Here is a 14575-nt window from a genome sequence, read left to right as displayed (position 1 = left end):
CACTGAAGTCCTCTTTGAAGTGTAGTCACTGTTGTAATGTAGGAAACGCAGCATGCAAGTTGCACACAGCAAGCTCCCACAAACAGCAATGAAACAAATTACCAGATAGAATTATAGAGCTCAGAAGAAGGCAATTCAGCCCATGATGCTTGTGCTGGCTCTTTGAAAGAGCTAGACAATTAGTCCCACTCCCCTACCCTTGCCCCATAGCCCTGCAAATTTTCTCCATAAACCTGCAAATTTTTCCTTTTCTGTGTTTTCTATAGTGATGTTGGTTGAGGATAAATATTGGGCAGGACATCAGGAGAACTAGTTCCATGGGATCTTTACATCCACCTAGGAGGGCAGACAGTTTAAAGTCTCATCCGAAAGACGGCACCGTCGACAGTGCAGTGCTCCCTCAGTGCTGCGCTGGGAGAGCCAGCCTAGATTTTGTGATCAAGTCTCTGGTGTGGGTCTTGAACCCACAACCTTCTGACTCCGAGTCGAGGGTGCTGCCACTGAGCCACAGCTGCTCCCTTGATATGAAAGAAGAAACCAAACTTCTTGGAGGCTTGCTTTAGCAAGAGAGACGATCGGGCACTTCCACCTGAGATCTAAAATTAGTAGCTACCCAATCCTGTAGGGGCAGTAGTTGGCCTCCATGATATGTCATTTTACACTGGGTACCCGCAAAACCCATAGCTGACAACCACTGTTGTTGACAAGATTGTGTTAATGGGCAGCGGTAATTGTTGGCCCATGGCAGATTCTTCCGTTTATGGCGCTATATAAATACAAGTTGTTGTTGTTGTTTATGACCTGATATGACGATAAAGATTGAAAACAAATCTAAATGTTTCTAACATTCCACCCTCTATGTCCTGGTTTAAATCTTCTCTTTGGTCTCTGTCAAGGTCCCATTCTTCACAGAGGAACCAAGGCAATGAGTGTTGGCTGGCAATTCAGCCACAGAAATATCACACCCAAACCCAATCTTGTCCACTTTGACACGCTCATTTTCCAGCAAGGCTCGGTAATAAGGAACAGGAACCTAGGGCTAAAGATGTCACCCCCCCACCCTTGCTCAGATGTGCTAAGGCCAATTCGTGCATCCATTAAAAATGTATTACATTGTTTTGAGTGGTGCCATCTCTAGGAGCTGCAGTCATGGGCAATTTAGGAAAGAGGGTCACACTTATAGTTGGTTTAACCTGGTCCTGCTCAGGCCAATGTTGGCCCTGGTCTTCTTCTATATCTCCCAGCTCAGTCCTAATGGGACTTCATCTAATTCCATACCTGCCCAGCTTGTCCGCTAGATATCCAACAAAGAAGGAGGAGAACATGCCTCCAATGCAGAAGATGGAGACCGAGAGAGTCCAGTAAATGACGATGCTGCGGTGCTTTGGCGGCTTGGTTGCTTGCGTGAGATTCCCAGCCACGGTCTCGTTCTCGGCAATATTGAGGATACGAGCATAATGCTTCTCGATAATCTGGATAGAATGGGAAAGCCACAGTTACCACAAGTACAGACTCTCTTCGAGTACAGGAGCAAGGATGTCTTGCTGCAGTTGTACAGGGCCTTGGTGAGACCACACCTTGAGTATTGTGGGCAGTTTTGGTCGCCTTATCTGAGGAAGGATGTTCTTGCCATGGAGGGAGTGCAGCGAAGATTCACCAGACTGATACCTGGGATGGCAGGAATGACGTATGAGGAGAGATTGGGTTGATTGGGCTTATATTCGCTGGAGTTTAGAGGAATGAGAGGGGATCTCATTGAAACTTATAAAATTCTAACAGGACTAGACAAACTAGATGCAGGAAGGCTGTTCCCGATGGCGGGGGAGTCCAGAACCAGGGGTCACAGTCTAAGGATAAGCCATTTAGGACTGAGATGAGGAGGAATCTCTTCACCCAGAGAGTGGTGAACCTGTGGAATTCTCTGCCACACAAGGCAGTTGAGGTCAGTTCATTAAATATATTCAAGAAGGAGTTAGATATATTTCTTAAGGCTAAAGGGATCAAGGGATATGGGGAGAAAGCAGGGACAGGGTACTGAATTTGGATGATCAGCCATGATCTCATTAAATGGCGGAGCAGGCTCGAGGGGCCGAATGGCCCACTCCTGCTCCTATCTTCTATGTTTCCATGTTTCTATGTTTCCTCAATCACTGAAGTATTTTTTTCCTGATCTGAGGGGGAAAAGACGAGTCATTCCATGTCACGGTGACGTTATTAGGAATTGATGCTTTTTGATTAATGCAGCAACTCGACAAGACTTCTTCGGCAGCACCTCCCAATCCCGAGACCTCCACCACCCAGTCGGACAAGGGCAGCAGGTGCATTGGAAATACCATCACCTCCAAGTTCCCCTCCGAGTCATACACACCATTTCCGACTTGGAAATATAGCGCCGTCCCTTCAGTGTCGCTGGGTCCGAATTCTGGAACTCCTTACCTAACAGCACTGTGGGAGAACCTTCACCACACGGACTGCAGTGGTTCAAGAAGAAGACCCAAAACCACCTTCTCAAGGACAACTAGGGTTGGGCAATAAATGCCAGCTTTGCCAGTAACCCCCACATGCCAAAGAATGATGATGATTTTTAAAAATATATTATTTTGTTCATCATGCCTTTATTTATCATGCCCAGCAGCACCTATATTTCCTAAGGAGGCTGAAGGGATGTAACCTGTCACCCCTGATCCTCTCTAACTTTTACCGCTGCACAATAGAGAGCATCCTGACAAACTGTATCACAGTATGGTATGGCAGCTGTAGCTACTATGACCGGAAAGCCCTGCAGCGGGTAGTCAAAACTGCCCAACGCATTACCGGCACCCGGCTACCGACCATAGAGCACATATACCAGAAACGCTGTTTACGGAGGTCACGGTCCATCATCAAAGACCCTACCCACCCCAGCCACAGTCTGTTCGCCCTCCTGCCATCTGGGAGACGCTACAGATGCATTCGCACCCGTACGGCCAGATTTAGGAACAGCTTCTTTCCCAGGGCTGTCATCCTACTGAACTCCACAAATAAACTCTAAAGCCTGCACATCTGCCAATGCACTTCATTATGGTTATGTTTATGTTAATGTATTACAAGCCAAATGTATGTTGAATGTTTAAATGTCTTAATCCAAATGTACACTCTCGGGAGCCGCAAGCCTACATTTCGTTGTACTGCACTTGTGCACTAACAATGACAATAAAAGTTGATTTGATTTTTGATTTGATTTGATTTGATTTAACTTAACACAGGGATAGTTCAAGGAAGAAAAATGGAACTTGTATTTATATAGCGCCTTTCACCACCTCAGGATATTCCAAAGTGCTTTACAACCAATGAAGCACTTTTTGAAGTGTAGTCAATATTGTAGTATAGGAAACGCAGCAGCCAATTTGCGCACAGCAAATAGTAATAAGATAATGTCCAGATAATCTGTTTTTGTGTCTGTTTTTGGTTCAGAAATAAATGTTGGCCCAGGACATCAGGGAAAACTCCCCGGCCTAGAAATTGAGTGGGGTTAGCGCCCAATTAGCGGCGCTGGAGGGCATTGCGCTGGAATTATAGCCGTTTCTGAAATTGACTTGGGCCTTACCATCGGCGTTAGCCGGTAGCGCTGCGCCGGCACCGATGACGTCATCGGTGTGCGCAGCGTCCCGGTTGCCGTGGTAACCCGCCCCAAGCCCAAATTCAGTTGCGCCCGCCTCGCCCGTGGCAGGCGCAACCAACGATTGTGGAAAGGGTTCTTACACGCCTTTGTGCCGGCGCATAAAGGTGGAGCGGCGGCCGGCCGCGTTCCTGGCGGCCGCCTGCCCGCACCTCCCTTCCCAGACTCCTGCATCACCCCCCCCGCGGCCCTGATGTGTGTGTGCTGCGAGCCCGGCACTTCCCCGAGGTGCCGGCGGCGGATTCCCCCGACATCTGCGCCAGGCACCCCTACAGAGGGAAGTGCCGGGCTCGCAGCACCCACACATCAGGTGCCGCAGCGGGGGGATTAGCGCCGGAAAACCCAATTGAACGCCCGTTTTGAGGCGCTAAAACCCTCCTTTAGCGCCCGCCACCGTCTGGGCCCGGCGCAACCGAATTTTCGTCGGGCGCTGCCGCATTAACGCTGGCGCAAAATTTCTGGCGCTACAGCCCTGGCGAACCCACAACCCAATTTCTAGGCCCCCATGTCTTCTTCGGAATAACGCGGTTCTGCATGAGCTGGAAATGTTTAATGTTGACTCCATTAAGTCTCCCTGGTTTTTTCAGTTTCACCCTCAGTTATTCCAACATCAGTCATAGAGTGTTATTGTGTTCTGTACTCTACACTTGCAAAAAATGCATAAATTCCATTAGGAAGAGTGGAAGTGGCCACCAAAGGAATATTAGCCAATGTCAAAGAATGCGATATGATTGCTAAATCTATCGCAACCTAGGTTGCTGCAGGGCAAAGACAACTGGTTACTATTGGCCTTGTATGAGTCAGATTGTGATTAAAGGGAGGAGCTGCCAACAATGGGAAGTGTTTGAGCAACTCCAGTTCCTGGTCCGCAATAGCCAGTGGAACAGGTGGCATTGCAGAAGGCTCAATACTGTGTGTGTGTAAGATAGCCCTACTTTCCAGCCAAAAAATCCCTGAAAGAATCAGCCACCTACGAGGTCCCTCATCACTGACATGGAATCCAGGAGCCTGAGAGAGAGGAGTGGGGGACATTGGGAGCTTGAGGGAGGGGACTGTTGGATCAGGAGCCTGAGTGAGGGGAGAGTGGGCTCAGAAGCCTGGGAAAGGGAAGAGGAGGATCAGGAGCCTGGGAGAGGGGGATCAGGAGCCTGAGAGAGTGGAGTGGGGGATCAGGAGCCTGAGGGAGGGGAGAGGGGGATCAGGAACCCGAGAGAGGGGAGAGGGGGATCAGGGGCCCGAGAGAGGGGAGAGGGGGATCAGGAGCCTGAGAGAGGGAAGAGGGGGATCAGGAACCTGAGAGAGGGGAGAGGTGGATCAGGAGCCTGAGAGAGGGGAGAGGGGGATCAGGAGCCCGAGAGAGGGGAGAGGGGATCAGGAGCCCGAGAGAGGGGAGAGGGGATCAGGAGCCTGAGAGAGGGGAGAGGGGGATCAGGAGCCCGAGAGAGGGGAGAGGGGGATCAGGAGCCTGAGAGAGGGGAGAGGGGGATCAGGAGCCTGAGAGAGGGGAGAGGGGGATCAGGAGCCTGAGGGAGAGGAGAGGGAGATCAGGAGCTTGAGTGAGGGGAGAGGGGGATCAGGAGTCCGAGAGAGGGGAGAGGGGGATCAGGAGTCCGAGAGAGCGGAGAGGGGGATCAGGAGTCCGAGAGAGGGGAGAGGGGATCAGGAGCCTGAGGGAGGGGAGAGGGGGATCAGGAGCTTGAGTGAGGGGAGAGGGGGATCAGGAGTCCGAGAGAAGGGCGAGGGGGATCAGGAGCCTGAGGGAGGGGAGAGGGGGATCAGGAGTCCGAGAGAGGGGAGAGGGGATCAGGAGCCTGAGGGAGGGGAGAGGGGGATCAGGAGCTTGAGTGAGGGGAGAGGGGGATCAGGAGTCCGAGAGAGGGGAGAGGGGGATCAGGAGTCAGAGAGAGGGGAGAGGGGGATCAGGAGCCTGAGGGAGGGGAGAGGGGGATCGGGAGTTTGAGGGAGGGGAGAGGGGGATCAGGAGCCTGAGGGAGGGGAGAGGGGGATCGGGAGCTTGAGAGAGGGGAGAGGGGGATCAGGAGCCTGAGGGAGGGGAGAGGGGGATCAGGAGCTTGAGGGAGGGGAAAGGGGGATCAGGAGCCTGAGGGAGGGGAGAGGGGGATCAGGAGTCCGAGAGAGGGGAGAGGGGGATCAGGAGCTTGAGTGAGTGGAGAGGGGGATCAGGAGTCCGAGAGAGGGGAGAGGGGGATCGGGAGTCCGAGAGAGCAGAGAGGAGGATCAGGAGCCCGAGAGAGGGGACAGAGGGATCAGGAGCCCGAGAGAGGGGAGAGGGGGATCAGGAGCCCGAGAGAGGGGAGAGGGGGATCAGGAGTCCGAGAGAGGGGAGAGGGGGATCAGGAGCCCGAGAGAGGGGAGAGGGGGATCAGGAGTCCGAGAGAGTGGAGAGAGGGATCAGGAGCCCGAGAGAGGGGAGAGGGGGACCAGGAGTCCGAGAGAGGGGGATCAGGAGTCTGAGAGAGGGGAGAGGGGGATCAGGAACCTGAGAGAGGGGAGAGGGGGATCAGGAGCCCGAGAAAGGGGAGAGGGGGATCAGGAGCCCGAGAGAGGGGAGAGGGGGATCAGGAGTCCGAGAGAGTGGAGAGAGGGATCAGGAGCCCGAGAGAGGGGAGAGGGGGACCAGGAGTCCGAGAGAGGGGGATCAGGAGTCTGAGAGAGGGGAGAAGGGGATCAGGAACCTGAGAGAGGGGAGAGGGGGATCAGGAGCCTGAGAGAGGGGAGAGGGAGATCAGGAGCTTGAGTGAGGGGAGAGGGGGATCAGGAGCCTGAGGGAGGGGAGAGGGAGATCAGGAGCTTGAGTGAGGGGAGAGGGGGATCAGGAGTCCGAGAGAGGGGAGAGGGGGATCAGGAGTCCGAGAGAGCGGAGAGGGGGATCAGGAGTCCGAGAGAGGGGAGAGGGGATCAGGAGCCTGAGAGAGGGAAGAGGGGGATCAGGAGCCTGAGAGAGGGGAGAGGGGGATCAGGAGCCCGAGAGAGGGGAGAGGGGGATCGGGAGTCCGAGAGAGGGGAGAGGGGGATCGGGAGCCCGAGAGAGGGGAGAGGGGGATCAGGGGCCCGAGAGAGGGGAGAGGGGGATCAGGAGTCCGAGAGAGGCATCAGGAGCCCGAGAGAGGGGAGAGGGGGATCAGGAGTCCGAGAGAGGGGAGAGGGGGATCAGGAACCTGAGAGAGGGGAGAGGGGGATCAGGAGCCTGAGAGAGGGGAGAGGGGGATCAGGAGCCTGAGAGAGGGGAGAGGGGGATCAGGAGCCTGAGGGAGGGGAGAGGGGGATCAGGAGCCTGAGAGAGGGGAGAGGGGGATCAGGAGCCTGAGGGAGGGGAGAGGGGGATCAGGAGCCTGAGGGAGGGGAGAGGGGGATCAGGAGTCCGAGAGAAGAGCGAGGGGGATCAGGAGCCTGAGGGAGGGGAGAGGGGGATCAGGAGTCCGAGAGAGGGGAGAGGGGATCAGGAGCCTGAGGGAGGGGAGAGGGGGATCAGGAGCCCGAGAAAGGGGAGAGGGGGATCAGGGGCCCGAGAGAGGGGAGAGGGGGATCAGGAGTCCGAGAGAGGCATCAGGAGCCCGAGAGAGGGGAGAGGGGGATCAGGAGTCCGAGAGAGGGGAGAGGGGGATCAGGAGTCTGAGAGAGGGGAGAGGGGGATCAGGAACCTGAGAGAGGGGAGAGGGGGATCAGGAGCCTGAGAGAGGGGAGAGGGGGATCAGGAGCCTGAGGGAGGGGAGAGGGGGATCAGGAGCCTGAGGGAGGGGAGAGGGGGATCAGGAGTCCGAGAGAGGGGAGAGGGGGATCAGGAGTCCAAGAGAGCGGAGAGGGGGATCAGGAGTCCGAGAGAAGAGCGAGGGGGATCAGGAGCCTGAGGGAGGGGAGAGGGGGATCAGGAGTCCGAGAGAGGGGAGAGGGGATCAGGAGCCTGAGGGAGGGGAGAGGGGGATCAGGAGCTTGAGTGAGGGGAGAGGGGGATCAGGAGTCCGAGAGAGGGGAGAGGGGGATCAGGAGTCAGAGAGAGGGGAGAGGGGAATCAGGAGCCTGAGGGAGGGGAGAGGGGGATCGGGAGCTTGAGGGAGGGGAGAGGGGGATCAGGAGCCTGAGGGAGGGGAGAGGGGGATCAGGAGCTTGAGGGAGGGGAGAGGGGGATCAGGAGCCTGAGGGAGGGGAGAGGGGGATCAGGAGTCCGAGAGAGGGGAGAGGGGGATCAGGAGCTTGAGTGAGGGGAGAGGGGGATCAGGAGTCCGAGAGAGGGGAGAGGGGGATCGGGAGTCCGAGAGAGCAGAGAGGGGGATCAGGAGCCCGAGAAAGGGGAAAGGGGGATCAGGAACCCGAGAAAGGGGAGAGGGGGATCAGGAGCCCGAGAGAGGGGAGAGGGGGATCAGGAGTCCGAGAGAGGGGAGAGGGGGATCAGGAGCCTGAGGGAGGGGAGAGGGGGATCAGGAGTCCGAGAGAGGGGAGAGGGGATCAGGAGCCTGAGGGAGGGGAGAGGGGGATCAGGAGCTTGAGTGAGGGGAGAGGGGGATCAGGAGTCCGAGAGAGGGGAGAGGGGGATCAGGAGCTTGAGTGAGGGGAGAGGGGGATCAGGAGTCCGAGAGAGGGGAGAGGGTGATCAGGAGTCAGAGAGAGGGGAGAGGGGGATCAGGAGCCTGAGGGAGGGGAGAGGGGGATCGGGAGCTTGAGGGAGGGGAGAGGGGGATCAGGAGCCTGAGGGAGCGGAGAGGGGGATCAGGAGCTTGAGGGAGGGGAGAGGGGGATCAGGAGCCTGAGGGAGGGGAGAGGGGGATCAGGAGCCCGAGAGAGGGGAGAGGGGGATCAGGAGCCCGAGAGAGGGGAGAGGGGGATCAGGAGCCCGAGAAAGGGGAGAGGGGGATCAGGAGCCCGAGAGAGGGGAGAGGGGGATCAGGAGCCCGAGAAAGGGGAGAGGGGGATCAGGAGCCCGAGAGAGGGGAGAGGGGGATCAGGAGTCCGAGAGAGGGGGATCAGGAGTCTGAGAGAGGGGAGAAGGGGATCAGGAACCTGAGAGAGGGGAGAGGGGGATCAGGAGCCTGAGAGAGGGGAGAGGGGGATCAGGAGCCTGAGGGAGGGGAGAGGGAGATCAGGAGCTTGAGTGTGGGGAGAGGGGGATCAGGAGTCCGAGAGAGGGGAGAGGGGGATCAGGAGTCCGAGAGAGCGGAGAGGGGGATCAGGAGTCCGAGAGAGGGGAGAGGGGATCAGGAGCCTGAGAGAGGGAAGAGGGGGATCAGGAACCTGAGAGAGGGGAGAGGGGGATCAGGAGCCTGAGAGAGGGGAGAGGGGGATCAGGAGCCCGAGAGAGGGGAGAGGGGGATTGGGAGTCCGAGAGAGGGGAGAGGGGGATCAGGAGCCCGAGAGAGGGGAGAGGGGGATCAGGAGCACGAGAGAGGGGAAATGGGGATCAGGAGCCCGAGAAAGGGGAGAGGGGGATCAGGAGCCCGAGAGAGGGGAGAGGGGGATCAGGAGTCCGAGAGAGGGGAGAGAGGGATCAGGAGCCCGAGAGAGGGGAGAGGGGGATCAGGAGTCCGAGAGAGGGGAGAGGGGGATCAGGAGTCTGAGAGAGGGGAGAGGGGGATCAGGAACCTGAGAGAGGGGAGAGGGGGATCAGGAGCCTGAGGGAGGGGAGAGGGAGATCAGGAGCTTGAGTGAGGGGAGAGGGGGATCAGGAGTCCGAGAGAGGGGAGAGGGGGATCAGGAGCCTGAGAGAGGGGAGAGGGGGATCAGGAGCCTGAGGGAGGGGAGAGGGAGATCAGGAGCTTGAGTGAGGGGAGAGGGGGATCAGGAGTCCGAGAGAAGGGAGAGGGGGATCAGGAGTCCGAGAGAGGGGAGAGGGGGATCAGGAGTCCGAGAGAGGGGAGAGGGGGATCAGGAGTCCGAGAGAGCGGAGAGGGGGATCAGGAGTCCGAGAGAGGGGAGAGGGGATCAGGAGCCTGAGGGAGGGGAGAGGGGGATCAGGAGCTTGAGTGAGGGGAGAGGGGGATCAGGAGTCCGAGAGAAGGGAGAGGGGGATCAGGAGTCCGCGAGAGGGGAGAGGGGGATCAGGAGTCCGAGAGAGCGGAGAGGGGGATCAGGAGCCTGAGGGAGGGGAGAGGGGGATCAGGAGTCCGAGAGAGGGGAGAGGGGATCAGGAGCCTGAGGGAGGGGAGAGGGGGATCAGGAGCTTGAGTGAGGGGAGAGGGGGATCAGGAGTCCGAGAGAGGAGAGAGGGGGATCAGGAGCTTGAGTGAGGGGAGAGGGGGATCAGGAGTCCGAGAGAGGGGAGAGGGGGATCAGGAGTCAGAGAGAGGGGAGAGGGGGATCAGGAGCCTGACGGAGGGGAGAGGGGGATCGGGAGCTTGAGGGAGGGGAGAGGGGGATCAGGAGCCTGAGGGAGGGGAGAGGGGGATCAGGAGCTTGAGGGAGGGGAGGGGGGGATCAGGAGCCTGAGGGAGGGGAGAGGGGGATCAGGAGTCCGAGAGAGGGGAGAGGGGGATCAGGAGCTTGAGTGAGGGGAGAGGGGGATCAGGAGTCCGAGAGAGGGGAGAGGGGGATCGGGAGTCCGAGAGAGCAGAGAGAGGGATCAGGAGCCCGAGAAAGGGGAGAGGGGGACCAGGAACCCGAGAAAGGGGAGAGGGGGATCAGGAGCCCGAGAGAGGGGAGAGGGGGATCAGGAGCCTGAGAGAGAGGAAAGGGGGATAAGGAGCCTGAGAGAGGGGAGAGGGGGATCAGGAGCCTGAGGGAGGGGAGAGGGGGATCAGGAGTCCGAGAGAGGGGAGAGGGGGATCAGGAGCTTGAGTGAGGGGAGAGGGGGATCAGGAGCCCGAGAGAGGGGAGAGGGGGATCAGGAGCCCGAGAGAGGGGAGAGGGGGATCAGGAGCCCGAGAAAGGGGAGAGGGGGATCAGGAGCCCGAGAGAGGGGAGAGAGGGATCAGGAGCCCGAGAGAGGGGAGAGGGGGATCAGCAGTCCGAGAGAGGGGAGAGGGGGATCAGGAGCCCAAGAGAGGGGAGAGGGGGATCAGGAGTCCGAGAGAGGGGAGAGAGGGATCAGGAGCCCGAGAGAGGGGAGAGGGGGATCAGGAGTCCGAGAGAGGGGGATCAGGAACCTGAGAGAGGGGAGAGGGGGATCAGGAGCCTGAGAGAGGGGAGAGGGGGATCAGGAGCCTGAGGGAGGGGAGGAGGGAGATCAGGAGCTTGAGTGAGGGGAGAGGGGGATCAGGAGTCCGAGAGAGGGGAGAGGGGGATCAGGAGCCCGAGAGATGGGAGAGGGGGATCAGGAGCCCGAGAAAGGGGAGAGGGGGATCAGGAGCCCGAGAGAGGGGAGAGGGGGATCAGGAGTCCGAGAGAGGGGAGAGAGGGATCAGGAGCCCGAGAGAGGGGAGAGGGGGATCAGGAGTCCGAGAGAGGGGAGAGGGGGATCAGGAGTCCGAGAGAGGGGAGAGGGGGATCAGGAGCCCGAGAGAGCGGAGAGGGGGATCAGGAGTCCGAGAGAGGGGAGAGGGGATCAGGAGCCTGAGGGAGGGGAGAGGGGGATCAGGAGCTTGAGTGAGGGGAGAGGGGGATCTGCAGTCCGAGAGAAGGGAGATGGGGATCAGGAGTCTGCGAGAGGGGAGAGGGGGATCAGGAGTCCGAGAGAGTGGAGAGGGGGATCAGGAGCCTGAGGGAGGGGAGAGGGGGATCAGGAGCTTGAGTGAGGGGAGAGGGGGATCAGGAGTCCGAGAGAGGGGAGAGGGGGATCAGGAGTCAGAGAGAGGGGAGAGGGGAATCAGGAGCCTGAGGGAGGGGAGAGGGGGATCGGGAGCTTGAGGGAGGGGAGAGGGGGATCAGGAGCCTGAGGGAGGGGAGAGGGGGATCAGGAGCTTGAGGGAGGGGAGAGGGGGATCAGGAGCCTGAGGGAGGGGAGAGGGGGATCAGGAGTCCGAGAGAGGGGAGAGGGGGATCAGGAGCTTGAGTGAGGGGAGAGGGGGATCAGGAGTCCGAGAGAGGGGAGAGGGGGATCGGGAGTCCGAGAGAGCAGAGAGGGGGATCAGGAGCCCGAGAAAGGGGAAAGGGGGATCAGGAACCCGAGAAAGGGGAGAGGGGGATCAGGAGCCCGAGAGAGGGGAGAGGGGGATCAGGAGTCCGAGAGAGGGGAGAGGGGGATCAGGAGCCTGAGGGAGGGGAGAGGGGGATCAGGAGTCCGAGAGAGGGGAGAGGGGATCAGGAGCCTGAGGGAGGGGAGAGGGGGATCAGGAGCTTGAGTGAGGGGAGAGGGGGATCAGGAGTCCGAGAGAGGGGAGAGGGGGATCAGGAGCTTGAGTGAGGGGAGAGGGGGATCAGGAGTCCGAGAGAGGGGAGAGGGTGATCAGGAGTCAGAGAGAGGGGAGAGGGGGATCAGGAGCCTGAGGGAGGGGAGAGGGGGATCGGGAGCTTGAGGGAGGGGAGAGGGGGATCAGGAGCCTGAGGGAGCGGAGAGGGGGATCAGGAGCTTGAGGGAGGGGAGAGGGGGATCAGGAGCCTGAGGGAGGGGAGAGGGGGATCAGGAGCCCGAGAGAGGGGAGAGGGGGATCAGGAGCCCGAGAGAGGGGAGAGGGGGATCAGGAGCCCGAGAAAGGGGAGAGGGGGATCAGGAGCCCGAGAGAGGGGAGAGGGGGATCAGGAGCCCGAGAAAGGGGAGAGGGGGATCAGGAGCCCGAGAGAGGGGAGAGGGGGATCAGGAGTCCGAGAGAGGGGGATCAGGAGTCTGAGAGAGGGGAGAAGGGGATCAGGAACCTGAGAGAGGGGAGAGGGGGATCAGGAGCCTGAGAGAGGGGAGAGGGGGATCAGGAGCCTGAGGGAGGGGAGAGGGAGATCAGGAGCTTGAGTGTGGGGAGAGGGGGATCAGGAGTCCGAGAGAGGGGAGAGGGGGATCAGGAGTCCGAGAGAGCGGAGAGGGGGATCAGGAGTCCGAGAGAGGGGAGAGGGGATCAGGAGCCTGAGAGAGGGAAGAGGGGGATCAGGAACCTGAGAGAGGGGAGAGGGGGATCAGGAGCCTGAGAGAGGGGAGAGGGGGATCAGGAGCCCGAGAGAGGGGAGAGGGGGATTGGGAGTCCGAGAGAGGGGAGAGGGGGATCAGGAGCCCGAGAGAGGGGAGAGGGGGATCAGGAGCACGAGAGAGGGGAAATGGGGATCAGGAGCCCGAGAAAGGGGAGAGGGGGATCAGGAGCCCGAGAGAGGGGAGAGGGGGATCAGGAGTCCGAGAGAGGGGAGAGAGGGATCAGGAGCCCGAGAGAGGGGAGAGGGGGATCAGGAGTCCGAGAGAGGGGAGAGGGGGATCAGGAGTCTGAGAGAGGGGAGAGGGGGATCAGGAACCTGAGAGAGGGGAGAGGGGGATCAGGAGCCTGAGGGAGGGGAGAGGGAGATCAGGAGCTTGAGTGAGGGGAGAGGGGGATCAGGAGTCCGAGAGAGGGGAGAGGGGGATCAGGAGCCTGAGAGAGGGGAGAGGGGGATCAGGAGCCTGAGGGAGGGGAGAGGGAGATCAGGAGCTTGAGTGAGGGGAGAGGGGGATCAGGAGTCCGAGAGAAGGGAGAGGGGGATCAGGAGTCCGAGAGAGGGGAGAGGGGGATCAGGAGTCCGAGAGAGGGGAGAGGGGGATCAGGAGTCCGAGAGAGCGGAGAGGGGGATCAGGAGTCCGAGAGAGGGGAGAGGGGATCAGGAGCCTGAGGGAGGGGAGAGGGGGATCAGGAGCTTGAGTGAGGGGAGAGGGGGATCAGGAGTCCGAGAGAAGGGAGAGGGGGATCAGGAGTCCGCGAGAGGGGAGAGGGGGATCAGGAGTCCGAGAGAGCGGAGAGGGGGATCAGGAGCCTGAGGGAGGGGAGAGGGGGATCAGGAGTCCGAGAGAGGGGAGAGGGGATCAGGAGCCTGAGGGAGGGGAGAGGGGGATCAGGAGCTTGAGTGAGGGGAGAGGGGGATCAGGAGTCCGAGAGAGGAGAGAGGGGGATCAGGAGCTTGAGTGAGGGGAGAGGGGGATCAGGAGTCCGAGAGAGGGGAGAGGGGGATCAGGAGTCAGAGAGAGGGGAGAGGGGGATCAGGAGCCTGACGGAGGGGAGAGGGGGATCGGGAGCTTGAGGGAGGGGAGAGGGGGATCAGGAGCCTGAGGGAGGGGAGAGGGGGATCAGGAGCTTGAGGGAGGGGAGGGGGGGATCAGGAGCCTGAGGGAGGGGAGAGGGGGATCAGGAGTCCGAGAGAGGGGAGAGGGGGATCAGGAGCTTGAGTGAGGGGAGAGGGGGATCAGGAGTCCGAGAGAGGGGAGAGGGGGATCGGGAGTCCGAGAGAGCAGAGAGAGGGATCAGGAGCCCGAGAAAGGGGAGAGGGGGACCAGGAACCCGAGAAAGGGGAGAGGGGGATCAGGAGCCCGAGAGAGGGGAGAGGGGGATCAGGAGCCTGAGATGAGAGGAAAGGGGGATAAGGAGCCTGAGAGAGGGGAGAGGGGGATCAGGAGCCTGAGGGAGGGGAGAGGGGGATCAGGAGTCCGAGAGAGGGGAGAGGGGGATCAGGAGCTTGAGTGAGGGGAGAGGGGGATCAGGAGCCCGAGAGAGGGGAGAGGGGGATCAGGAGCCCGAGAGAGGGGAGAGGGGGATCAGGAGCCCGAGAAAGGGGAGAGGGGGATCAGGAGCCCGAGAGAGGGGAGAGAGGGATCAGGAGCCCGAGAGAGGGGAGAGGGGGATCAGCAGTCCGAGAGAGGGGAGAGGGGGATCAGGAGCCCAAGAGAGGGGAGAGGGGGATCAGGAGTCCGAGAGAGGGGAGAGAGGGATCAGGAGCCCGAGAGAGGGGAGAGGGGGATCAGGAGTCCGAGAGAGGGGGATCAGGAACCTGAGAGAGGGGAGAGGGGGATCAGGAGCCTGAGAGAGGGGAGAGGGGGATCAGGAGCCTGAGGAGGGGAGGAGGGAGATCAGGAGCTTGAGTGAGGGG

At 59.9% G+C, this 14575-nt stretch overlaps 1 protein-coding gene and 1 long non-coding RNA gene across 2 annotated transcripts in view; one reads left to right on the top strand and one right to left on the bottom strand.

Annotated features, from left to right (window-relative positions):
* The window catches only part of LOC147115456 (uncharacterized), a 103134-nt gene extending 99925 nt beyond the window's left edge, over positions 1-3209 (top strand). Inside the window, exon 4 of the long non-coding RNA XR_015078623.1 lies at positions 2245-3209. This is a non-coding gene — a long non-coding RNA (uncharacterized LOC147115456). The remainder of the gene's footprint in view (positions 1-2244) is intronic.
* slc2a2 (solute carrier family 2 member 2) overlaps positions 1-14575 on the bottom strand; it is a 54408-nt gene that overhangs the window by 32254 nt on the left and 7579 nt on the right. The window contains exon 3 of the mRNA XM_085989727.1: positions 1279-1472. Within this exon, the coding sequence (XP_085845853.1) occupies positions 1279-1472 (194 nt within the window). The remainder of the gene's footprint in view (positions 1-1278; positions 1473-14575) is intronic.

The sequence above is a fragment of the Somniosus microcephalus genome, chromosome 6 (genome assembly GCF_052327205.1).
Source record: "Somniosus microcephalus isolate GS21.2 chromosome 6, FLI_Smic_1.0, whole genome shotgun sequence".
Classification (NCBI taxonomy): domain Eukaryota; kingdom Metazoa; phylum Chordata; class Chondrichthyes; order Squaliformes; family Somniosidae; genus Somniosus; species Somniosus microcephalus.
The sequence above is the reverse complement of the archived record's forward strand: the minus strand, read 5'-3'. Positions and strand labels throughout refer to the sequence as shown.